The sequence below is a fragment of the Didymella exigua genome (genome assembly GCF_010094145.1).
Source record: "Didymella exigua CBS 183.55 unplaced genomic scaffold M421scaffold_24, whole genome shotgun sequence".
Classification (NCBI taxonomy): Eukaryota; Fungi; Ascomycota; class Dothideomycetes; order Pleosporales; family Didymellaceae; genus Didymella; species Didymella exigua.
This window is the reverse complement of record NW_022984798.1, coordinates 208505-230769: the sequence shown is the minus strand read 5'-3', so window position 1 is coordinate 230769 and position 22265 is coordinate 208505. Positions and strand designations below refer to the sequence as shown.

Below are 22265 nucleotides of genomic sequence, written 5' to 3'. Positions count from 1 at the left end.
AGCAAGACAACAATCACCACGAACTTCAACATCAACGTACAAAATACCAATGTCACATTCAAACTGTGTACCGACATGACCCTCCGGCATCTTCTTCGACACAAATGTACCGCCCCTCGTGCCGGCTCTTCCGCCTGCCCTCCCGTCTCCAGCGGCGCGCCCGCCGCTCCCGCATCTTCGCCATGTTTCTCCTCTTCAGCACAGTCTTAACCTTTGTATTCCCATTTTACTGCATCTACAAGCCGCCACACACTCTGATCCAGTATTTCCAGCGCCGCTGGCCAGATGTGCTATGGCACGTGCCGCTACCGTCCGGTTCTCAAGAGAAAGTAATAGCGCTCACAATTGACGACGCGCCGTCCGAGTTCACGCGTGAGATTCTGGAGGTTCTGAAAGACAACTCAGCGCGGGCGACGTTCTTCGTCATCGGGGCGCAAGCCAGCGGGCGCGAAGAAGTGCTCAAAGCCATGGTGTCCACGGGCATGGAACTCGGGAACCACGCCATGCACGACGAGCCGAGCCGTTCTTTGGCACCTGTACAGCTCGAGGAAGAGATCGGGTTAGTCGAGGCAACCATCAATGCTACATATGCGTCCGTCGACGTCCCACGGCCACCGAAGTATTTCCGCCCCGGCAGCGGCCTCTTCAGCAGCGGTATGCGCTCGCAGGTCAGAGGACTGGGGTATCAGATGGTTCTGGGCAGCATCTATCCGCACGATCCGCAGATTCCGTATCCGGGGGTGAACGCGAAGCATGTCCTGAGTATGGCAAGACCGGGAGGGATCATTATATGTCATGATAGGAGGGGCTGGACGGTGCCGATGTTGAGGAAGGTGTTGCCGGAGCTGAGGAGGAGGGGGTATCGAATTACGACAGTGACAGGGTTGTTGGATGCTGCTGGGCGAGGGCCGAAGGGGGGAAAGGGGAGTTGAGCGAGTCCACCGAGTTCAGCAGCTGTTTGGTGATAGTGGATGAATTTTCATTCCACGACACTTGATGCGCAGGACTAAGACGCCCCAGCAAAAGGCTCTTGAATCGAAACGTGCCCAAGAGAAAGCATAGGAAGATTCAATTGAGTCGTCGAGTGATCGTTTTGACCTCGACAAGCTCGAACACGTCCTCCACCCGCCCATCTCCAAGCACCCACACCCCTCCTACAACCGCTGCCCTATATCTCCATATCCCCAGCAACAGGAAAACAATCGTACCGCGATGTCAAAATCGCGGCAGCACTCGAGCAAATGAGGCCGAGCCGAGGCCTAGCCTAGTATGTAGCCGATGATGATCGCCGCTAGCGCCGATCGTGTTCTGACGTGCTTGGTGTATGGGCTGAACCAGACTTTCCGTGCGGGTCACATGCATGACGTGTTAAGCCACTAATCTCATGAGCGCGGAAAGGAAGGGAACCATAGCGGTATAGGCAGTGCTGCACACCCACACGCAGAAGTTGATATTCCGGAGTGCGCCATGGAATGCTGGGCAAACGAGCAAAGAGATTGCATCAATGATTATTGAAGACCGCATACGGGAAGCATCACAGCATGGCCGATGGACGGTGTGTTGGAGAATTAAACCAATTCATTGGGTAATGTTACATATCATAATCGAAGCGGGCCATTTGTAGGCTCGTTATATCGCTTCAGTCTCCATGCCAGAAATTGACGGACAATCTAAGCCGCCACAACTTTACTCAACGCCAGCGAGTACTTTACTCGAAGGGGTTGGTGCGGGTACCCCAGTAGGTGAGGAACAGGGAGAGACCAACAGTCTCGAGGACGCGGGCGACAGCGCCAACGGCGATGGTGTCAAGGGGACGCTTCTCGGTGAGGACCTGGGAGACGATCTATGAAAGATGTTAGTATACAGTATTAAGATAGTCGATGTTTAAGGAATGACGTACGGAAGGAGCAGCAGAAGCGAAGAAGATCAAGGAGCCGAGGTAAGCAGCGCCCTTGTAAGTGAGGGTGCCGGTAGCGTTGATGAGAGCACCAACACCGTACGACTGAACGGCAGAGCCGACGATGGAGCTACCCCACGTGGCGGCGGCGGTGGCAGCCTCCTTGGAGTGGAAGTACTCCTCCTTGGAGTTCGCCTGCTGTGCGCGGCGGTAGGCATCACCGAAGACGGGGCCGAGGACGGCAAGGGAAATGGCGTGGTTGAAGGCTGTGCCGAGGGCGATGGCAGAGGGCTTGACGGGAGGGAGGTCTGATGGAGATATTAGTTGGACGGTCCTGAATGACAAGGGCAGTGATTGAAGTGTGGTGTTGTGATCCAAGCACGCAGAGACTGCATATCAAGCCCACAACACCAATGCAGCACCGTTAACATGGCGACTTACAGCTGAGGGTGGCCATTGTGAAGGACGTGATGGTATTGGAGATGGAAGGTTGGAGAAAGTAGTGTGATGGGGTATCTGAGTGGTGGTGATGGCGAAGTAACAAGCGGCCCAGGATGCTTTTGTACTTGCGGCATGCAACGAAGGCTTGCACTGGCAGCCCGTGACACAATGTGACGTCACGCCAAGGCTGGCTCGATGGGTCACAAAATCCAGCTTCAGCCGTCTCCATGAGGCAAGACGCCCCACTGCCTTGGGGCGATCTGGACTGTGCACTCGCCATCGGTTTGCATGATGAAATTGCATGGCCTTGGAGCGCGTTCTGCCGTCGCGCGACTCGCGAAGAGCATGTTCGACGTTCAGGTACGTCACCGATGAGGAAGGAGCGAGGGAGCTATGGCCGCTCGCCGCTTCTGGAGCTCTTGAGGTTAGCGCTCACCCCTCACGTGAACGCCTGGAGTACGGCTGGGAGGTATTTACGAAGGAGCGGGAAAATGTCGACGCTGTCTTTGTTACCGTCGTGTGCGCGTCAATCGTCAACTGTAGACGCAAAGCGCACGACTCCAGCTCCTGGCGCTCTCCCCGCGAAGAACGCGCGCTACCCACCTGTTATTGCGCAAGAAGAGGGAACCCCCTATCCACCAAGATGCTTATCCCGAGGAAAGCGTTCGGGGCCCTGACGCTCGCGCTCTGCGTCGCGGGGCTGTTCCTCTTCTCCAATTCAATCTTGCAGTGGTCCGTGTATGTCTTCGGCAGCCACGCTCCACTGGTACCGTATACCACGCACATTGTGCTGTTGCAATTCAAGGAGACGGCCACTAGCTTTGCAGTCAAGGAGGTACGACGCTCCAGAACACGCACGGCCTGCTATCGAAACTGAGCATCACATCACGTAGATCACGTCTAGATTTTTCGGTCTGAAAAAATCCTGTGTCCACCCCGATACTCGACGCCCGTATGTCTTGTCGATCACTGGTGGAAAAGATACGTCCAGTGAGGGCCTGCAGGTACCCGCCCCGCGTCGCGCAAACATTCCAAACCCTGCTGACATGCCCAGGACGGCCTCAGCCACGCCTTCATTCTCAGATTCACGTCGAAAGACGACCGAGATTATTACGTGAAGGACGACCCTGCGCACAAAGCGTTCAAAGAGGCCGCTGCTGCGGTTGTGGAGAAGACGGTTGTCGTTGATTTCCAGGAGGGTGTATTTACCAGCGCATGAGGTATATATCCCGAGCCTGCGATTAAGAATAGATGAAGCTCAGCCTGGTGCTCGGCTCTGTGTACAAATCCGTCAGCAACAGAACATGCATTGCCAGCTCTCCTACGCGATTAGAAGTGGCTGTCAGACTGCTCTACCCAGACACGCATCACGCCAGCAACTGCAAGTCTCACAAAGTCGAGCTGATATCGTGAAGTCATTCATCTACCCAGCTTTGATCCTCGATCATCTCTAAAGCGCCTTCCTCAGCGCGCTCTTAAACGGGATGATCTGGACCTGACTCAGATCCCACACGCCGCCCTCAACATAAACGTCTTTCTTCAGTCTCTGCTCGACCTCCTCTCTCGTCTTGGCGCCGATCAGCATGGCGCTGCCCTTCATCTTGGGCGGCCCCGTGGCGCCCTCGGCGATGGGCTCCTCGAGCATGGCGCCTGCAGAGTGTCAGTGGAGCACAGGAGCGTCCGTCAAAGAAAGAAGTAGACCTACCACCCCACAGCCAAAAACTCTCATCGTCCTTCTTCAGCCCTCCAAGATGATCCTGACGCACCGCAATGCGCTTCTGCAGCGCGCCCGGGTGGTCGGGCACGATGACGAGCCACTCCTGCAGCGGCGACGAAGATGCTGGAGCAGACGGCTCCGTTGCGGTAGACACCATAGCTCTCGCTGTTGCTCTTGCTGTTGCTCTTGCTATGAAATGCTGTCTGGGTACGACGTGCGCGACGGGGTGTTTCGATGCGGCGGAGCGGAGAAGCGGACGCAGAGTCGCGAGCATATAGCTATTTATCTATATCGCGCCTCGTCAGCTACAAGTTGCGCTGTGCCGGGGTCGTTGTGTAGAATTGCGGACGAGGGTGTTTGTGTACTTACTCAGTTACGCGGTTCAATGGAAGGTAGAGCTCAGGGGTCGGGAGCGGGTACTTGTACACGGGAAGGGCGTGAGATGTACAGCTGTAGGTCGCGGGGCTGTTTCGGCATCAAGGATGCGGGCGGGGGTATTCGGCGGATCTGCGTGCACGAATCGGAGGGGGAGGAGGATGTATGGGTAGGCACGGCAACCGCAGGGAATCGGCAAGTCCAGGAACTGCCAACGCCATGTTCACCACGGTCGCAATCAGACGCAAGGTTGAACAAACGTGGTGTACACGGATTAAGACTACAGAAACAAACAACAAATCGCTATCCAATCATGAAATCATGCCTCCTCGCGCGTTACGCGTTACCCAACCGGACCTCAAACGCCGAGAACCAAGGGCAGTCGCCCGCATCCACGTCTAACATCATATACAACCCTTGAAGCAAACATCCATTTAACCAGAGCACATGAGGCAGGACTCGGGGTTCTCTATCGAGCATGCGAGAGCAGCTTCGGCGTAGATGTCGCCGTCGCGCTCCTTGGAGTCGTCGTCCGCATCCTCAGACTGTTTATCCTTAGTTGTGGCGTCTTCTTCGATAGGCTTGCTGATAGCGTCGGCAGCGACGAGCTTGGGGCTGTCGCCCTCCTCGACATCTGCCTTGAAGGGCTTGCTGGCGAGGACGTTCGATGCAGGAGGGAGCTTGTTCTCAGCAGCAGGTGGCGGCGTGGCCGATGGTGTGGGCACACCGTTCAGTGCTTCCGAAATACCGTTGGGTGTCTTGGTGGCGTACATGGGCATGGGAGCAGCGGCGGGGGAGGGTGAACCAACACCAGCCTGCTGAAAGCCGGGCTGACGCCTCTTGGAGGGAAGGGCGCGAGCAATGTTGGTGTCGGCGACCTTAAGAGCCTCCTGATCGACGGTGAACTGAATGGGCGCAGAAGCAGCCATGGTTCGGAGGTAGTACATGCCAGTCTTGAGACCAAGCTTCCAGCCAGCGAAGTGCATGGATGTAATCTTGCCCATGGTAGGCTCCTTCATGTGAATATTCAGGGACTGAGACTGGTCGATGAAGGCACCACGGTCAGCGGCCATCTGGATGATGGTACGCTGCGAGATCTCCCAGACTGTCTTGTACAGGGTCTTGATCTCGTCAGGTATGTTGGGGATGCGCTGGATGGAACCACCGTCGGCGATGATGCGGTTCTTCATGTTCTCGGTCCAGAGACCCATGTCGACGAGGTCCTTGAGCAACCAGGGGTTGACAACTTGGAACTCACCGGCAAGCACGCGGCGAGAGTAGATGTTCGATGTGTAGGGTTCGAAGCACTCGTTATTGCCGAGAATCTGGGAGGTGGAGGCAGTAGGCATGGGTGCGACGAGCAGTGAGTTGCGGACGCCGTGCTGTGCGATCTTCTCCTTGAGCGCAGCCCAGTCCCAGAGATCGGTGGGAGTGACATCCCACATATCGTACTGAAGCTGACCTTGTGAGACAGGCGAGCCTTCATATGTAGCGTATGGGCCGAGCTCCTTCGCGATGTCGCAAGAGGAGGTCAGAGCGCCGTGGTAGATGGTCTCGAAGATCTGAATGTTGAGTTTCTTGGCTTCAGGAGACTCAAAAGGCAGGCGAAGAGCGAGGAAGGTATCAGCAAGACCCTGGACACCAAGGCCAATGGGCCTGTGACGGAAGTTGCTGCGGCGTGCCTCCTCGACGGGGTAGTGGTTGACCTCGATGATCTTGTTGAGGTTGCGAGTGCAGACCTGGACGACGTCGTGAAGCTTCTGGAAGTCGAACTCGCCGCGCTTGTAGTCGACGAAAGAGGGGAGAGCAACAGAAGCCAAGTTGCAGACAGCAACCTCGTCAGGAGCAGTGTACTCGATGATCTCAGTGCACAGGTTGGAGCTGCGGATAGTACCGAGGTTCTTCTGGTTGCTCTTCCTGTTGGCAGCATCCTTGTAGAGCATGAAGGGGTTACCAGTCTCGGTCTGGGCCTCGAGGATGGCATACCAGAGCTTCTGGGCGCGAACAGTCTCACGACCCTTGCCTGCCTTTTCATACTTCTCGTACAAGGCGACGAACTCGTCGCCGTAGACGTCAGCAAGACCGGGGCACTCGTTGGGGCACATCAGTGTCCACTCGCCGTTCTCCTGGACACGCTGCATGAAGAGATCGGGAATCCAGAGAGCGTAGAAGAGATCACGGGCGCGAACCTCCTCCTTGCCGTGGTTCTTCCTCAGGTCGAGGAAGCCGAAGACGTCGGCGTGCCACGGCTCGAGGTAGATGGCGAAAGCACCGGGGCGCTTGTTGCCACCCTGGTCGACGTAGCGAGCAGTGTTGTTGTAGACACGGAGCATGGGGATGAGACCGTTCGATGTTCCGTTGGTCCCTCCGATATAGGAGCCAGTGGCACGAATGCGGTGGACGTTGAGGCCAATCCCGCCAGCAGTCTTGGAGATCAACGCGCACGTCTTGAGTGTATCATAGATGCCATCAATGCTGTCCTCCTTCATGTCGATGAGGAAGCAGGACGACATCTGCGGCGAGGGTGTGCCGGCGTTGAAGAGCGTGGGCGAGGCGTGTGTGAAATACTTCTGCGACATGTACTCGTATGTCTCAATGGCCTTTTCGATATTCTCCATGTGGATGCCAACAGCGACACGCATGAGCATGTGCTGGGGGCGCTCGGCAACCTTGCCGTTGATGCGAAGCAGGTATGAGCGCTCGAGTGTCTTGAAGCCGAAGAACTGGTAGTTGAAGTCGCGGTCGTAGACGATGGCACTATTGAGCTCATCGGCGTGGTCCTGGATGATCTTGTAGACGCGATCCGAGATCATGGGCTGTTTTTTGCCGTTCTTGGGGTTCTCATATTCGTAGAGATCGTGGACGACGGCCGAGAACTGCTTCTTGGTCTGCTTGTGGAGGTTGGAGACGGCGATGCGCGCGGCGAGGATGGCATAGTCCGGATGTGTTGTGGTCATGTAGGCTGCTGTCTCGGCGGCCTGTGTGTGTTAGTAGCGAGCGGGTTGGGACGCATTCACAGCGACGTACCAAGTCGTCGAGCTGGATTGTGGTGACGCCCTGGTACACGCCCGAGATGACCTTCATTGTGATGGCGGCCGGGTCAACATGATCCGGATCGAGCCCGTAACACAACCTCGATACGCGGGCTGTGATCTTGTCGAACTGCACGCGTTCTTTGCGTCCATCTGGCCACTACGTCAGCATCCGTCACGACAGGCAGAAACCACTTTACGCGGCTACTCTACGCGTTTGCACTGGGTCCAACGTACCTCGCTTGAAGACAAACATGGTGAAGACGCGAAAGGATTATGGAAATTATGGGGAGGGAGGGGATGGAGGGGGAGGAGTGGTGTGAGGAGAGAACAGAGGGTGGGGCTGGAGGAGGTTTTAAGTGTTTGGCATGACAACGCGTCTGAGCACGTTCACTCACGCGTCGCGCCTGCAGATTTGTGGCCGGCGCGGGTGCTAGCGCGTTGCACCGAGTCAGGTCATGAGTGCTTGGCACTAACGTGACTCGGTCATGTGACTGATTAGATTAGATTGATAAGATAAGATTAGGGCGGCGGAAGTTGGCCGAATCTCCGAAGAACTTTTGGGCCCAGCATCGCGCGGGAGGGCATCGCGAGCCGTACCAGACGCCCTTCTCTTCTCCCCGCTCCCTTCACAGTACCAATTACCCCCCAAGATGGCGGGCGGACATATGAAGTACCGCGCGCTCAGCCGGTCGTCGTCGCACCGGCAGGCGCTCCTCCGCAACCTCGTCACATCGCTGTTCAAGCACGAGTCGATCGCGACCACATGGCACAAGGCGAAGGAGGCGCAGCGGCTGGCCGAGAAGCTGGTCACCCTGGGCAAGAAGAACACAGATGCGTCGCGGCGGCGAGCGCAGCAGATCTTCTACGTACGCGCCCCCAGCCCCCAGCACCCAGCACCCAGCGCCCTGACGCCGACGGCCTACTGACCGCCCGCAGGAACCGAATGACATGGTCCCCAAGCTGTTCGGCCCCATCCGAGAGCGCTACGCTGCCCGCCCCGGTGGCTACACGCGCGTCCTGCGCATCGAGCCTATGAAGGAAGACCAGGCCGAGTCGGCCATCCTCGAGCTCGTCGACGGGCCCAAGGACATGCGCTTCGCCATGACGGCGAAGACATTGGCCCGCCTGTCGCCCAGCCAGAAGATTAACGACATGACGGCCAAGAACGTGAAGCGAGTCACGCAGTTCCGCGAGGACGGCATGCGCCAGCTGCAGGACATGGTTCAGACGATGCGTATCGAGCACGACAACGGCATCGACGACCGCGTCCTGGCCGCGCCCCGCAAGGTCTACCCCGACGAGTCCATCAGGCGCGACATGTACTACCCCGAAGAGGTCCCCAACTGGAAGTTCCCCAACCCGCTGCCGCCCAGACCGGTCAAGAAGGAGCTGGAGGTCGTCGAGCCCGAGGAGGATTTCGTCGTTGCAGAACGCAGCCTCGGCAAAGAGGTGAGCGCGTAGGGAGACGTGCCATATCTGTACTATACCAATGTCCACATACCCGCGCAGCAACCACAGTCGTGCCCGCGTTTTCGTTTCGCCACCTTCACCTAGTCCAACTTCACCTGGGGCACAAACGTCGGCGCTGACTCTTGCCCATCTAACTTCTGCCCGACATGCCAACTGACTCCCTTACCAAACTTCTACACAACGCCCAGTATCTGCAATGGCACCGAGCACCGCCATCGTGAGCGCGCCGCCGCGCACATCGTACCTGTATTCTGGCAGCCGAGTCTGCCCTTTACTTGCACTGACATGCAGGGGAGTTGGACCACGGTGATTGGCATCGGTTCGACGCATGTACCAAGCACGTTCTGATGTCACTGGTCGCACCACAATGCTTTGGAGCAGGCGGACAAGGACAATAGCAACCCAAGGGTCACGGTGTAGCAGAACACGCCCTTCGATCGTCCGACGAGCCCCATTCGGGCTTGTCTGTACACAGTATACTATAGGTGGCGGATCTGAGAGACCTGAACAGGCTGCCAACTATAGCCTTAGGGAGCTCCGTACGAGCACTGTGGCAGTTCTGCGCGGCGGCGGATCGTCGTGAGATTGTTGTTGGTGAGTACTTCGTACGTCATCGGTTGCTGGTTTTGGGTCATCGCACTTTCCTACTGTCAGCTTGAAGCATTCAGCCACGGTTCACGTGCGACACGCACTCCTAAGACGACTGTGTGGAACTCAGTAATATTGGTAGGCTCTGCTTGAAAGCCATGGGTATATAATCGAGAATGCCCTCCCAGCGCCCTGCATTCAATTTAATCAACCGCAGCCCGGTCTACTCTTTCGTGCCAAAAGGATCCTTGCACCTACGTACGCTCCTCGCGCGTTCTTATCGAACGTCAAACATCGTTTACAATGCCGGCTTCGAGGGGTCTCTATCCTTTGCTTCGTCCTGAAGTGTGGGTGCCGCTGCGCTCTCCTCCTCCTCCATCCCCTCCTCCTCATCACTCGCCTCTCGAGCATCAGGGATCCATTCGGAGCTCCGTCGACTTAGCTTCGTGGCCAGCGGTGGCTCGCGAGGGCTTGCCAGGGGGCTGGCGGTGTGCATGGCCCTGATGCTGCTGATGCTATCTGTGCGACCATGGCCGAGCAACCCACTCCGTACACTGAGTCCGTCCGCTTGTTTGTTCGCGTAGTAGCTGTTGCGCTCGCTGGTAAGCGCCGGGGCTGTGGCACCAGACACAGAGTAGACACTCGCGCGCTCGGCGTTTGCATTCGAAAGGCTGTTGACATTGCCCGGCCTGATCGAGGCCGAGTATATGGCGTCTACGTTACCAGATAGTACACTCAGGGGAAGCGACTCTCGACTGCCCCCATAGTGCGAGGAGGGGGCCATGGCGCGCACTGAGGCGTTCGTGTCGAGCGAGTTGCGGCGGCGACGCTTCGAGGACGATGCAAGGGTCAGAATCGATGCATCATCGGTAAGCACATTGTTCGCTGTCGCGACATGATACGAATGGGGACCCTGCTGCGGGGCCAAATGAGGCGGGATCGCGAGGGGTGGAGAAGAGGTGGGGAACTGGTGGGAGAAGTGCACAGGCGGGGCATTTGTTGTCGCTGCGGACTGCGTCGTCGGGCCTGCGCCTAATATGTGTGAGGGTGCGGTGGACTGTATTGTCGTCAGGGTGGTGGTGAGAGAGTGCTCCGAGCCATTCGGCGACGAGAAAGTGCTGCCGCCGTTCTGGTTGGTGTTCCCCGTTTCTGCCTTGGACCGTTGCGAGTGCACTGTTTCCGGTATCGTCGCCACAGTTGGCGCATTCGATCTCGTGCTCTTGGCATGTTGGCGCTGTTGTGCTGCGGCGGCTTGTTCGGCCGATGTGAAGCTCTCGTGAGAGTGCGGCGTGTCGGGCGTCGAAAAGGAGAGGTGGCCCGGCGCATCCGGATCGATGCGACCGGACTCTGGGTACGGGTTGTTCTGCGCAGACGCCTTCTTCCCAGCGCCATTTTTCTTTCCAACGCCGTTCTGGCTGTCTGAGGACGAGTGCTTGAGATTCGCAAGCCGCCTCATCCAGCCCGCAAAGGGCCGCTTGCGCGTCGTCTGCCGGTCTGTGAAACCGCGCATTAGCAGGACTCGGAATGTGTGGGAGCGAGACAAGTCGAGGGGTGTAGACAAGAAAGATAAGAGAGGAATTGTGAGCTATGTTTGGCGCGGCAATAATGGCTGTGCAGCATACAAAGACGTACCATGCGGTCTCGCCGCGGCTTCGGCTGTGGCCATGCTCGTCTAGCGCCAGGAACAGCAGACGGGATGAACACTCGAACACCGTCTATACGGGCAGGTTGGAGGTGCGCGTGGCCTATTCTGGTTGCTGGATACCCGCTGATGCTCCACGTGGTGTAGCGTGGAGTGGGCAATCACTAGGGAGATGCTTGCAGTCCAAAGGGCGCGATGCGCTGGTCCTTCAGCTGACTGCCCAAAATCCGAGCGAAGCGGTGGCTAGCTGCGTTCACAGCAAAGTGACGGAACGATGATGTGTGTAGGGTTGATGGCAGGTGGAGCCGTGATATACACTGTCTGAGACAGAGGAATGTGTTTCGTAGGACCGTTGGCTGGATGCAGCACGGGGGAAGGAGCAATTGGCTGTTCGTGCAGCGCCCCCGGTCAGGGTCCATTTGAGGAGCTGCGGCCCGCTGCGCCAAGCAATGACGATGCATCATCGACATGCTGGTGGGTCGCAGCTGTCCTGGCATCCCTCACCCGTCCCCACTTTGTTTGGGGTATCACGATATCAGGCTCTGAGATGGCTTGCAGTACGTCATTTGTTCACGAGGGCGGCGGTTGAAGAGACCATGTCTATTCGGCCCTTACCAGATGAGGTCGCTGCCCAGATCAAGTCCTCAACGGCCATTGTGTCGCTTACTGGGGTTGTCCTCGAGCTCGTGAAGAACTCTCTAGACGCCAAAGCGGCCAAAATCAATGTTACGGTCGAGTTTGCGCGAGGTGGCTGCAAGGTCGAGGACGATGGCTTGGGCATATCACCTGCTGAGTTTAGCGAGTATGGTGGCCTAGGGAAGCTCTACTGTGCGTATACTTCACGCTTCATGCCCAATATGAACTGACAATCTAGGGACTTCCAAGTACCAATCAGATGAGCCTCATCTGGGTCAGCATGGCACCTTTCTGGCCTCACTATCGGCAATGTCTCTGTTGACTGTCACCTCGCACCACCACGCACACCGCTCGCACAACTCGATCTCGTTTCACCATTCTCATGTGTTAGAGAGGCAGACGCCGACGTCTGCACACGACTACGTCAATGGAAAGCATGGAACTCGAGTCACCGTTCGAAACTTGTTTGGAAACATGCCAGTACGAGTGAAACAACGTACAATGGTCACAGATCACAAGCAGGAGCAAGTGCGGATACGTGACGCTCTTAGGAGAGATGTTGCTGGTCTACTCCTCAGTTGGCAAGGGCCCGTGTCACTCAAGATTCGAGATGGCGACAACAACACGATTGCATTGTTCAACACCTCGAATGTAGCTGTAACAAGAATCAGTCGAGGCGCGGCGGTCGATAAGCCGCATTCTGCGCATCTCTCGTCGCTACTGCACATCATGACGCAAGCCAATTACATCAATATCGATGAATGGCCATCGTGGGTCTCAGCGTCTGCTACGACCGCCGCTTTGTCCATCAAGGGAGCCATTTCACTGGAACCAGCACCAACAAAGCAAGTGCAGTTCATATCGTTTGGTATTCGACCACTTTCCAACGAGAACGGATGCAACGAGCTCTACGACGAAGTGAATCGACTGTTCGCCCTGTCTAGTTTTGGCACTGCTGAGGATGACGCCAATGTAGAAGAGCAAGAGCAGCTGCGCCGGCAGTCAGATAAGCGTTTCAAGAAAAATGGATACACCAACCGCCAACTCAAGGCTCGGAAAGGCGTCGACAAATACCCCATGTTCCATTTGCGAATTTCAACAAAGGATGAGCGTGCCTCAGACATGGCAGAAGGACGCTTCATCGAGAATGAGTCCAGCCTACAGGCAGTCGTAGGTATCCTCAGCGCAATGATTACACAATGGTTGTCTGTCCACCACTTTCGTCCGAGAAAGCTACCCCGATTGACAGATCGACCCAAGACATCAATCCCTCCTCTCAATCCAGAGGAGCAGACTCATACACCATCGAGAAAGCGTCAGACCTCGTTGAGTGCCCCAGCAAGAGCTACAACAATTGCGCCAAAATCAATATCCGCAGCGACAGATGCTGCCAAACACAAGAGGCCGGTCATGGTTTACTCGGAAAATATACCTGGAAAACTGCACCCACAAGCCTTTGCTGATTGGTCTCGCATCAAGAGTGGAAAGTCAAGCTTCTTCGAAACAACACAATTCGTCAAAAAGTCTTCAGCGTCCAGTCATTCAAACCTCAGCGATGCATCTACCCAACTTTCAGATAGCCTGCTGCAGACCGGTGGCAATCGACATTACTACGCGGCGTTCGATGTACCTTCTATTGACAAAGGTGCATTGGGCCAGGCTGCGACTTCGAAACCCTCGGGCCCTGTCAACAGCCTCTCCTCGGAATCAGACGGCAAAGACAACCCCGTCTCGTGGACTGATCCTGTAACAAAGAAAACGCATCTCATCAACGCTCGAACAGGAAGCGTCATGCCGCCTCAAAGACCTCAAACAGACTCCTGTGGTTTTTCATCTGCAAGCACCCGCTTGAACACAAGGCAGTTACTTCGAATGGGCCCGAGATCCGCCAAAACAGAACCTGCAAAGACGCCATGGATAGATAGACTGCTCCAGAACTGGGACAACCCGGTTTTCATGCCGAGTGAGCAAGACATCCAGGAAATATCGCTTCGGGGTGATCTGGAAGATGGTGGGGACCACCATTTGCACCACATCCATGCACACTGCGCTTCCTTTGAGGTGCACACAGCATTCAATGACGTAGGTTTGGATTCAGCCCGGCTATCGAAAGATGCTCTGCGCAGTGCTGAGGTACTCTCTCAAGTCGACAAGAAGTTCATCTTGGTCAAATTGACTGGATTACCGGCAGACAGCAAGACGACATCTGACGCCGATATCATGGTTCTGATTGATCAACATGCGGCCGACGAGCGCATTCAGGTCGAAGCACTTCTGAGCGACTTGTGCAGATCATCGCAGAACAGCATGCACGTGGGCTATAAATCGAACCTTGGGCTCAGCTCTTCCATTGAGACTGACATTCTCGAAAAGCCTTTGCAGTTCGCCATCTCACCACACGAGCATACACACTTCAGAACGTTCGCGGCCAACTTCGCCGCATGGGCCATACTGTACGATATCAGCACCGCTACTGCCTCGAAAAGCAGACCTGGCTCGTCAGATAAGAGTGATTGCAAGATCTCAATCATGGCTCTGCCACCGGTTATCTCAGAGCGATGCAAGACCGACCCTCAGATCTTAATCGCCTTCCTTCGATCCGCGGTGTGGAAGTACGTCGAGTCGCCTCCTCTTCCTCCGATGGCACTCAATGATCAGTCAACAACTTGGGTGAAAAAGATAGCAACTTGTCCGCCAGGCCTGATCGGCATGATCAACTCTCGTGCCTGTCGCTCAGCGATCATGTTCAATGATGAGTTGAGACTGACCGAGTGCAAGGCTTTAGTGGACAAGCTAGCTGGTTGTGTCTTTCCCTTCATGTGTGCGCATGGAAGGCCAAGCATGGTTCCAATTGTTGACATGGGCAGGGTGCGCGGCTCTGCGTCCGATAAAGGCAACGAATATGGCAGCGCGGATACGTTCATAAGCGCTTGGAAGAGGTGGAGAGGCTGAGCCATCAAAATCATAAAAACTTTTGATCTGATTCGGAGCAATGGTAGCTTATAACTAGTTCTATTTCGAAGCTATTAGAACTATCTCCGAATGACTACAAAGCGCGGCTGCTTCCACCCAGTAACAGGCGAGAATGGCTAGAGTGACCAGTATTCACCTCAACATTACCAAAGCTCTGGTCCTTTCAAAACTCTCAGTTCCCAAGAACAGTCCAGCTAAGAGGAGTAAGTTCCAAAGCGAGAACAATGCGAAGAAAGCTCAGCTCACCGCTGCGAACAAGCAGCAACGACAGATGCGCGCAGAACTCAGCGACGCCGAGAGAGCTGGGGCTGTACTATGTTCCGCTGACGTCAATGGAATGGTGGAACGACTCAACCTTGACAGGAAACGCTTGGACATATACCGAAAAGAGGTAGCCAAGATGAAGATGCCACCCGTGGCATAAAGGCAGCTCTGCAAGGCGCACTTACTGCCGTGTTGTTTATCTTGATCTGCGCAATCGCTTTGTAATCTGAATTATGTATCATGGCCTAGTCGATTAAAGTATAAGGGCCAATTGGGTCTCTTTGGCTGACAGTGGTTAATGTGAAGGTACCAACCGCGTAAATGGCCAATCAGATCCATTCAGGTGCCTGCAACATGTAAGCTAAGCGTATCGAACCATTCAATCAGTGGCAACGTAATCGATCTGGGCTGTGAGACTGTGTGTGCTTCCAACGGAGACACAAGACATGCATAGGGGCGGCGCGGGTCGGACCACAGACTAGGGTCTGCAACAACCAGGCCATCAGGATCCGCAACAGGGTACCTTTATTGATATACATGTTCGCTGAACACACTAAGAACCATCTGTTCAATTTTTTTGCAATCGCGCATGCCCGAACCACTTGCAGCGTGAGACTGCAGCCGCTAATACCAGAAAGCAATGGAACGGAAGGTGATATGGACCGAACGGGAGCCGTAATTTAGTTGCTAAAGCGCTGTCGCATTCTCTGCGAGAAGTCTGCATGATCTTTTAGCCGCCATTCCTGTTCCTAAGAATGTCTAAGCGCTGCTGCTAGTCGTAGGCATGCGCTTCAGCCCTGTTCTGTAGGCTTGAAACGTGAGATCGGGAGTGCCGGAAGCTGAGAATGCTTCAGAAATTAGGATAAGCAAGCAATTTGCCAGCGTCCCCGATGCACATGTATTGAAGATGTGGGTTCTGCAGTGCTCCATTTGCTTCTTGCCAGCTTCTTCATCGCCCAATGTGTTAATACGGAAGATACAATGTGTCCTTGGAGTAACTGAGAAATATCTGAGGTTATAAAGGAGGGCCATTGGTAGCGATGTGGCGCAGGCAGGAACGATGCGTGACATGCACATGTGTGGCACGGGTCTGAGCTTGATGCGTGCTGCCTTGTTGATCGCTCCTACCTACGTCCGCAGTGCACTACGGAACTCACATGTCAGCCTCACGGTGAAAGTTCCACAATGCTTCCCCTATTAAGCGTTGGTGAAATTGCGATAATTGTCCTTCCACAACTGGATCCAAGTCACCAGTTACTGCTTCGATGTAGTCGATGATCGATGTGCACAACTCTGCCAAATATTTGTCAAACGTTCATAATTGCGGTCTAAATCCATAGAGTCAGTGTAGTTCTTCCTAGGAGGGAATGCGAGGCTCGGTCTGATTCTGCTGCATGGCGGTGATGCATGCGTAAGCACCGATGCTATTCGCAGGTGGCGTGCTTCAGCCTTGCTGATACTGTGCAGGCACGAAACTCGAGAACATGAATGTTGGAAACGCAAGGCGCTTCAAAGAGATAAGCTTATCATTGGTCATCTCTGAACGCTCGCAAAGGCGCTCAGAACGTTGGTGTGATGCCAGAGGAGTACTTGAGTATCGGCCTGTCAGCTTCTCGCTCAAAGCAACTCTTGAAGTAACCAGGTTCCGTTATTACCTCCTTCTTTATTACCATGCCCGCAATCAGACGAGATGACGATGAGGGCGCAGTACGCTGGCCCACTCTGTCTGAGATCTTCGTAACAAAGAGCCTGCTGTCGTGGGTCTGGGAGAACGTTATTAATCGAAGAGGCCCGGTACCAAGTGCTCATGCTAACTTAATGCCTCCTGAAGGGTTTGAAAACTTTGAAGTACGTTTACACGATAATGCCATATGCCCATACGAGCCTGTGTGAGCTGACGCATGCTAGTGGACGTCGAACACAGCGATTGCACGCACCTCAAATGAAGTTTGTAGAACGTCCTCTCAGTGGTTTATCTTGCTCCTGGCGATACTCACAACAATCGTCGGAGCGTGCATGCTACAGAGGCTTGCAAAGTTGTTTGTGAGGCTCTGGAAGATGACAGTAGTGTGCAATGTCCGCAGAGCTCCGGCGCCAGTGACATGCGAGAAGACACCAGTGGTAAGGGCGTGCGATGTCCCAAAGAAGACCAAGTGTAGGGCAGCGTCCTCCGAGGACGGAAAACTTGCAATTTCGCCGATCCAGGAATTGTTCAATCCACGTACAAAACATGACCCTGCAACGAAACAGCTCATGTCGGCGCAAACGACAAGATTTGAAGCTGTGCATATTTCGAGGACGGTAGACAGGAAGATGCTGGCGGACCTATCACTGTCAGAGATTATACTCACCATTAACATCCCGCCATCGCTGCCCATCCAGGATGAAGATGATGCTATCGTCGAACTTTCAGAAATGTTACGGAGATGGTGAGAGCGCGATCCCTTATCGCCGAGGCTCGGCCGTCGGTGATTTGTGTGGACATGGAAGCAGTCAGGACTCGAGACAATGCGTTCAGGTACTCCCATCTACAGGCTTCGCTTGATACCGAGATCAAGGGCCATTCGTTGCATCGTTGACCTCCGATGCAGGGTCGCCGTTCCAAAAAAAAAGTCCTTGACGGTGCACTTTATCCGCAGGTACCCGACCCGGAAGTCGTGGGATTACACATTCCCGACTCTCCGTTCCAAAAGCTCCGGATACTCGACACATTCGATTCGCAACAACTGCTGGAACTTCGGGCAGGACGTCCTTGTATTAAGAAAGGCTCAGTTGTTCGATGGAGAAGGCACCTTACAAGACCTGCAATCCTTCCAAGGTTGACAGGGTACCGTGTTTGCAGGAACGATTGCATGCTTGAAGCACATCCCCTGGGGCGCGTATTGATGGTCTTAAGGAAGAACGCCGTCCGAGGTCCATGCATGGCGGATGGAGAGCGCCGGACCGGAGTTCGTGTAGAGTTGTATGGGGATACGTTTGTAGCTCCTCTTTCATCAGCGCATCGTATCCTCGCGCTGGCCAGAGCCGGCCGTTGCGGCCTTCGCGGCCTTCACCTGCCGATTTTGAGTAACTCCTGCTCGTGCGTTATACGAGAAGGGAGTATGGCCCCGGGACCTGGCAATTAGTGGATCCTTGGCAACTTGAATCCCTCGGCCCCCGCTTTCCGAATAGACCCTTTCATGACGTCCGCTCTCAGCACAGCTAGTGCTTCTTCTAAGCTTGCATGCGGTGATGTCCATGAAATGTATGCAACCCCCTTCTTTTTTACGGTGAAAAATGATCCGCAGGACCTCTCTGATCTTCTTATTCACCAGCCTTGATGGCCAAACGTGGCTGGGCTCGCTAGACCGACGGATACCGTCGTGTAGGCAGCGCCGCCTGATCAAGGCAAGATCAAGCCTCGTTGAACATCCACCGTATCCAATCGTCCGAAACGGAATCCACTATTCGATTTAAGCATGGCGCCGGACGGGAAAGCGCAAAAGGCGGATGGGCAAGTGCAGCGCCTTGGCATGACAAGCTTCGCTGTTCGGTGGCCACGAGCCCAGTGAAGGTTGGTAACAGGGAAATGCAAAGTCCCTTGTGAGCGCATCTGTACTTGAACACCCACAGGCCCTTGTCCCTGTCCCTTTCCTGCCTTCTGCATTATCTCGATCACTGCTACACCTGCAGTGCGACTGCATTGGAAGTCGCCATGGAATTCCGGAAGCTACTCACCCTGGCTATCGTCCCGTCGATACTCTACTTCCTAGTGTCGCTGGTTTCGGTGGCTTTGACGACACATTACTGGATCATAGGCGACTGGATTACGCCTCGAGGTGTAAACGTCCAGACCAGCACCTTCAACGAGCGCACACAATCATACACAATCGACGAGACTATTGTCTATTTCACCGACAACGACACCGATGCGACTATCGTGTCTGGATGTCTCTGTCTGACTGCCGCTGTCTTAGCGCTCATTGCTTGGGCGCAATTACGAAAGCCAGGCATGGACGCTTTCGACGCAACTGTATGTGCCAAAATGCACTCTCAGAGAACGGGCATGCTAACGACGCTAGAACAAACGTCGTTTCTGGGTACTCGCTGTATCTGTGACGTCCCTTGTCGGTGCTGTCACGGGGCTGGTGTCTATCATCCTCCATTACACTAACAAGGGCGACGATGCTTTCGGTTGCAGTTCCGAGACCCTCCAGATGTCCGGAAGATTCAACACGAACAAGTACTGCACAAGGGAGATGGCAGCTTGCAACTTCCTCCCCAAGTACCTGTCCACGAAGAGCGACCGAGATAGCGCTGCGCTGGGTTGCACCGAGGCAGTAAGTTCGCAACGCTCCTCCCCAAAACCATTGCTGACCAGTTCCAGGTCACCGTCAAATGGCTACAGGTTGCGCTGATTCTATTGTCACTGGTCACCCTCGCCCTTTTCTCGGTACAGGCAAGTCTGCGCAGAAAGACAAGACCATCACGAATGGCTGCGGCAGAGAAGGATCCTATGCCAGTGGACTCGATCGAGCGCTTCCAGTCAAGTGAACCCTCCCGTGAGCGCTTCTAGATGCCCTGCACTCAGTATCACATACGACTATTACGACTTACGACTCCCCCACGAACACGACATCACTCTGCATTACTGGCGCTCATCATTTCGTTCACATAGACCTTGATTTACACCATCTCGGCGCAACGAATAACCATAACTGTGCATGAAAGGCTGCCGTATACTACATAATTCCTGGAGCTCTAACATGGCGTTCACTCGCCTCCGGGCTACGTCCTCTCCTATCTTCATGGATGCATATACATAATACAATAATATTCCGCACTCATCCACAAACTTCCTGATTCTTCGTTCCAAGGCACGGCACTGTTTGGTGTCTGCGAGGAAAGCACGGTTCCCCGGCACGGTGACGGTAACGCACGGAGGCGTGATGACCTCACGAAGTCTCAAAAGATGCCGAAAGCCTGATCCGCTTTGTCCGCCTCCAGCCTCCCCATACTCTGGCCCCGAATCTGCGCCTTAGCCGCAGCATTCCTAATACTTACTGCAGCTGATGGTAGAGGCTGGTATACTAGCCTCATATTAGGCGCCGCCGCACATCCGCGGGCGCTGCTGAAGCCACTTGTTCACTTGGCTTCCCCTGACCTCACGCTTCCTTACATTCTGCTCAATATGCGTGCATCTGCTCGATACTACGGTCTTCGCTGTGGAAGAAGGATGAGACGATGTTGCTCTTCATGATTTGAAATTGTTCACTAATTAACAAGCTTCACTTCTGCAAGTCACGACGTAGCTGTCACATGAATCTCACGGTTTACAAGTCACTGCCAATGTATTGAAGGGCTTCACTGCAGATGATGAAGCACTCGAGTGTGAACGAAAATGACTGTTAACTCCACACCGCCGTGTGCCAATTACTGCATACTGAACAAAGTCGGCAGGTACCTTCCGCCATGACCAGTGAAAGTACCAACGCGTCGAACCCCTCTCTGAACGACATTTCAATGCCGGAACTTCAACACCTCCTCGACTCTGGCGCACTGACTTTCAGCCAAGTGGTTTGTGCATATCGTGCGCGCATCGCAGAAGTGGATCACGAGTTCCAATCTGTCATCGAGACCAACCCTGACGCTTGTGCTGACGCGCAAGCTCGCGATACCGAACGTGCTGCAGACCAAATCTGCTCTAGTCTCCACGGCCTTCCCATCCTCCTCAAGGATAACGTTCGTACACTCGATCACAGAGAAACAACATGTGGTTCCATTGCACTTGTCGGCGCTAGACCACGGCACGAAGCCGCACTCATGACAGCATTACGCGACGTAGGTGCTGTCATACTAGGAAAGTAAAACATGGCAGGATGGGCAGGCTTCCGGTAGACAAGCGGATGCTCTGGATGGTCCCCTCGTGGTGGACAGACATACGCACCGTATGTTAGGGGATCGAAGGCCAGTGGAAGTTCATCTGGCAGTGTAGTCGCAACAGCCCTAGGCCTGTGCTTTGCAGCTATAGACTTGAGATATGCTGGTCGATCACGAGTCCGACGGAGAAGAGCGGGGTTGTAGGGTATAAACCGGCCAAAGATCTCATTCCGTCCGAGAGTATCATCTATGCGAGTAAGAACCTGGATACGGTCGGTGTACTGACGAGAGCTGTCGAAGATGCTGTGCACGTCACCCAATCGCTCAGAGAGTCGATGGCAGACGGTGCCTTGCGGCATTCGCCGAAGGACTCTAGCTCAGCCGCATTCATGGACGGTCTTCTGGATGCGATCCGGCCAAAGAAGCTCGATCTGAGGGGCCTTTGTACCGGCATACCTAGCGATTTGGTCGACCTCGAGTCTCCACCGCCATGCAAACTTGAGGCTTTTGGCCGAGCGCTGTTCCGCTTGGAGATCAAAGGCTCCAGATTTGTCATAAAAGTCTATACAGAGGGCTGGCATGAGTATGGGCAACTGACGCAAGAGCAGACGCAGATCGTACTGCACACTGACAGGAAGGTGACCATTGATGAATATCTGTCGAGCTTACAGACTAACCCACAGAACACGAATAATCTCCAGGACCTGGTCGGTTTCACGAAGACTTGCCCGGAAGAAGAGTTTCCCGCCCGTAACGTGACAGGCCTCGAGCGAGCACAGGCCACAGACCCATATGGTAAGCTGTACAAGACAATGTTGGAGAAAGACATGTACTTTGCTGGATGCATCGCCGACACTCTCGATCGATACAATTGCGACGTGCTACTGATACCATTTCTACCCCCAGTCTTACAGACTTTTGCAGCGAAAGCAGGATCTCCAGTCATGAGTGTGCCTTTGGGTGTCTATCCAGATGATACGCAAATTGTCATCGATCCCAAGAATGACCTGATCACAGAGGCGCCAGGGAATCTGTGATTGTGACAAGCATGAGGCTCGAAAATCTTTATTGACGCTATTTAGGTTTTCTGTGTTCGTCTTCGGCAAACCACATGATGACGCGAGCGTGCTCAGGTTGGGATCCGCCGTTGAGAAATTAATGAAAGTGATAGGGTGATTGGTGCCATACATGCTACCAGATACTGGCATCACCAATGTAGTTACCAGCTAGAGACCAATGCTCACACGATGTCAACTGTCTAAATGCAAGCACATCTGCGATCCGTCGGATTTGGTAGGTAAACAAGCAGGTATTCTATTTGACGCTTCCGGTTTCTAACTCAGCACCTCCCTTTCACGGTGGCGCATC

The 22265-nt window shown here is 54.6% G+C and overlaps 11 protein-coding genes across 11 annotated transcripts; 7 read left to right on the top strand and 4 right to left on the bottom strand.

The window, feature by feature from the left end:
* Window positions 1-104: 104 nt before the first annotated feature.
* Window positions 105-932, top strand: M421DRAFT_94226 (carbohydrate esterase family 4 protein; the record flags this gene model as incomplete). Its single annotated transcript, XM_033598183.1, has 1 exon — window positions 105-932. The coding sequence occupies one exon, from the start codon at window positions 105-107 to the stop codon at window positions 930-932; it is 828 nt and encodes a 275-aa protein (XP_033446351.1).
* Window positions 933-1560: 628 nt separating this feature from the next.
* M421DRAFT_423100 (DUF1761-domain-containing protein) lies at window positions 1561-2697 on the bottom strand. Its single transcript, XM_033593358.1, has 3 exons — window positions 2339-2697; window positions 1901-2205; window positions 1561-1843 (listed from the first exon to the last, which is right to left on the bottom strand). The coding sequence occupies exons 1-3, from the start codon at window positions 2352-2354 to the stop codon at window positions 1709-1711; spliced, it is 456 nt and encodes a 151-aa protein (XP_033446350.1). The 5' UTR covers window positions 2355-2697; the 3' UTR covers window positions 1561-1708.
* Window positions 2698-2981: 284 nt separating this feature from the next.
* On the top strand, window positions 2982-3557 carry M421DRAFT_7322 (stress responsive A/B barrel domain-containing protein; the record flags this gene model as incomplete). The annotated part of the gene is made up of 3 exons (XM_033596947.1): window positions 2982-3173; window positions 3232-3342; window positions 3393-3557. The coding sequence occupies 3 exons, from the start codon at window positions 2982-2984 to the stop codon at window positions 3555-3557; spliced, it is 468 nt and encodes a 155-aa protein (XP_033446349.1).
* M421DRAFT_423098 (uncharacterized protein) lies at window positions 3499-4593 on the bottom strand. The gene is made up of 3 exons (XM_033593357.1): window positions 4425-4593; window positions 4044-4341; window positions 3499-3988 (listed from the first exon to the last, which is right to left on the bottom strand). Exons 2-3 carry the CDS (start codon window positions 4210-4212, stop codon window positions 3789-3791), a joined length of 369 nt encoding a protein of 122 aa, XP_033446348.1. The 5' UTR covers window positions 4213-4341; window positions 4425-4593; the 3' UTR covers window positions 3499-3788.
* Window positions 4594-4632: 39 nt separating this feature from the next.
* Window positions 4633-7830, bottom strand: M421DRAFT_423097 (uncharacterized protein). Its single transcript, XM_033593356.1, has 3 exons — window positions 7700-7830; window positions 7458-7615; window positions 4633-7408 (listed from the first exon to the last, which is right to left on the bottom strand). The coding sequence occupies exons 1-3, from the start codon at window positions 7716-7718 to the stop codon at window positions 4865-4867; spliced, it is 2721 nt and encodes a 906-aa protein (XP_033446347.1). The 5' UTR covers window positions 7719-7830; the 3' UTR covers window positions 4633-4864.
* Window positions 7831-8021: 191 nt separating this feature from the next.
* On the top strand, window positions 8022-9374 carry M421DRAFT_224722 (50S ribosomal protein L17). Its single transcript, XM_033588346.1, has 2 exons — window positions 8022-8331; window positions 8402-9374. Exons 1-2 carry the CDS (start codon window positions 8116-8118, stop codon window positions 8924-8926), a joined length of 741 nt encoding a protein of 246 aa, XP_033446346.1. The 5' UTR covers window positions 8022-8115; the 3' UTR covers window positions 8927-9374.
* Window positions 9375-9506: 132 nt separating this feature from the next.
* Window positions 9507-11536, bottom strand: M421DRAFT_423095 (uncharacterized protein). Its single transcript, XM_033593355.1, has 2 exons — window positions 11156-11536; window positions 9507-11017 (listed from the first exon to the last, which is right to left on the bottom strand). Exons 1-2 carry the CDS (start codon window positions 11187-11189, stop codon window positions 9822-9824), a joined length of 1230 nt encoding a protein of 409 aa, XP_033446345.1. The 5' UTR covers window positions 11190-11536; the 3' UTR covers window positions 9507-9821.
* A 225-nt stretch (window positions 11537-11761) lies between these two features.
* M421DRAFT_102711 (uncharacterized protein) lies at window positions 11762-14753 on the top strand (the record flags this gene model as incomplete). Its single annotated transcript, XM_033586820.1, has 2 exons — window positions 11762-11993; window positions 12040-14753. The coding sequence occupies 2 exons, from the start codon at window positions 11762-11764 to the stop codon at window positions 14751-14753; spliced, it is 2946 nt and encodes a 981-aa protein (XP_033446344.1).
* A 1715-nt stretch (window positions 14754-16468) lies between these two features.
* Window positions 16469-17569, top strand: M421DRAFT_224689 (uncharacterized protein). Its single transcript, XM_033588345.1, has 2 exons — window positions 16469-16886; window positions 16947-17569. The coding sequence occupies exons 1-2, from the start codon at window positions 16710-16712 to the stop codon at window positions 17469-17471; spliced, it is 702 nt and encodes a 233-aa protein (XP_033446343.1). The 5' UTR covers window positions 16469-16709; the 3' UTR covers window positions 17472-17569.
* A 667-nt stretch (window positions 17570-18236) lies between these two features.
* M421DRAFT_423092 (uncharacterized protein) lies at window positions 18237-19930 on the top strand. The gene is made up of 4 exons (XM_033593354.1): window positions 18237-18282; window positions 18353-19050; window positions 19100-19357; window positions 19405-19930. The coding sequence occupies exons 2-4, from the start codon at window positions 18733-18735 to the stop codon at window positions 19591-19593; spliced, it is 765 nt and encodes a 254-aa protein (XP_033446342.1). The 5' UTR covers window positions 18237-18282; window positions 18353-18732; the 3' UTR covers window positions 19594-19930.
* A 460-nt stretch (window positions 19931-20390) lies between these two features.
* On the top strand, window positions 20391-21934 carry M421DRAFT_102709 (amidase signature enzyme; the record flags this gene model as incomplete). Its single annotated transcript, XM_033586818.1, has 3 exons — window positions 20391-20408; window positions 20478-20881; window positions 21049-21934. 3 exons carry the CDS (start codon window positions 20391-20393, stop codon window positions 21932-21934), a joined length of 1308 nt encoding a protein of 435 aa, XP_033446341.1.
* Window positions 21935-22265: the final 331 nt, after the last annotated feature.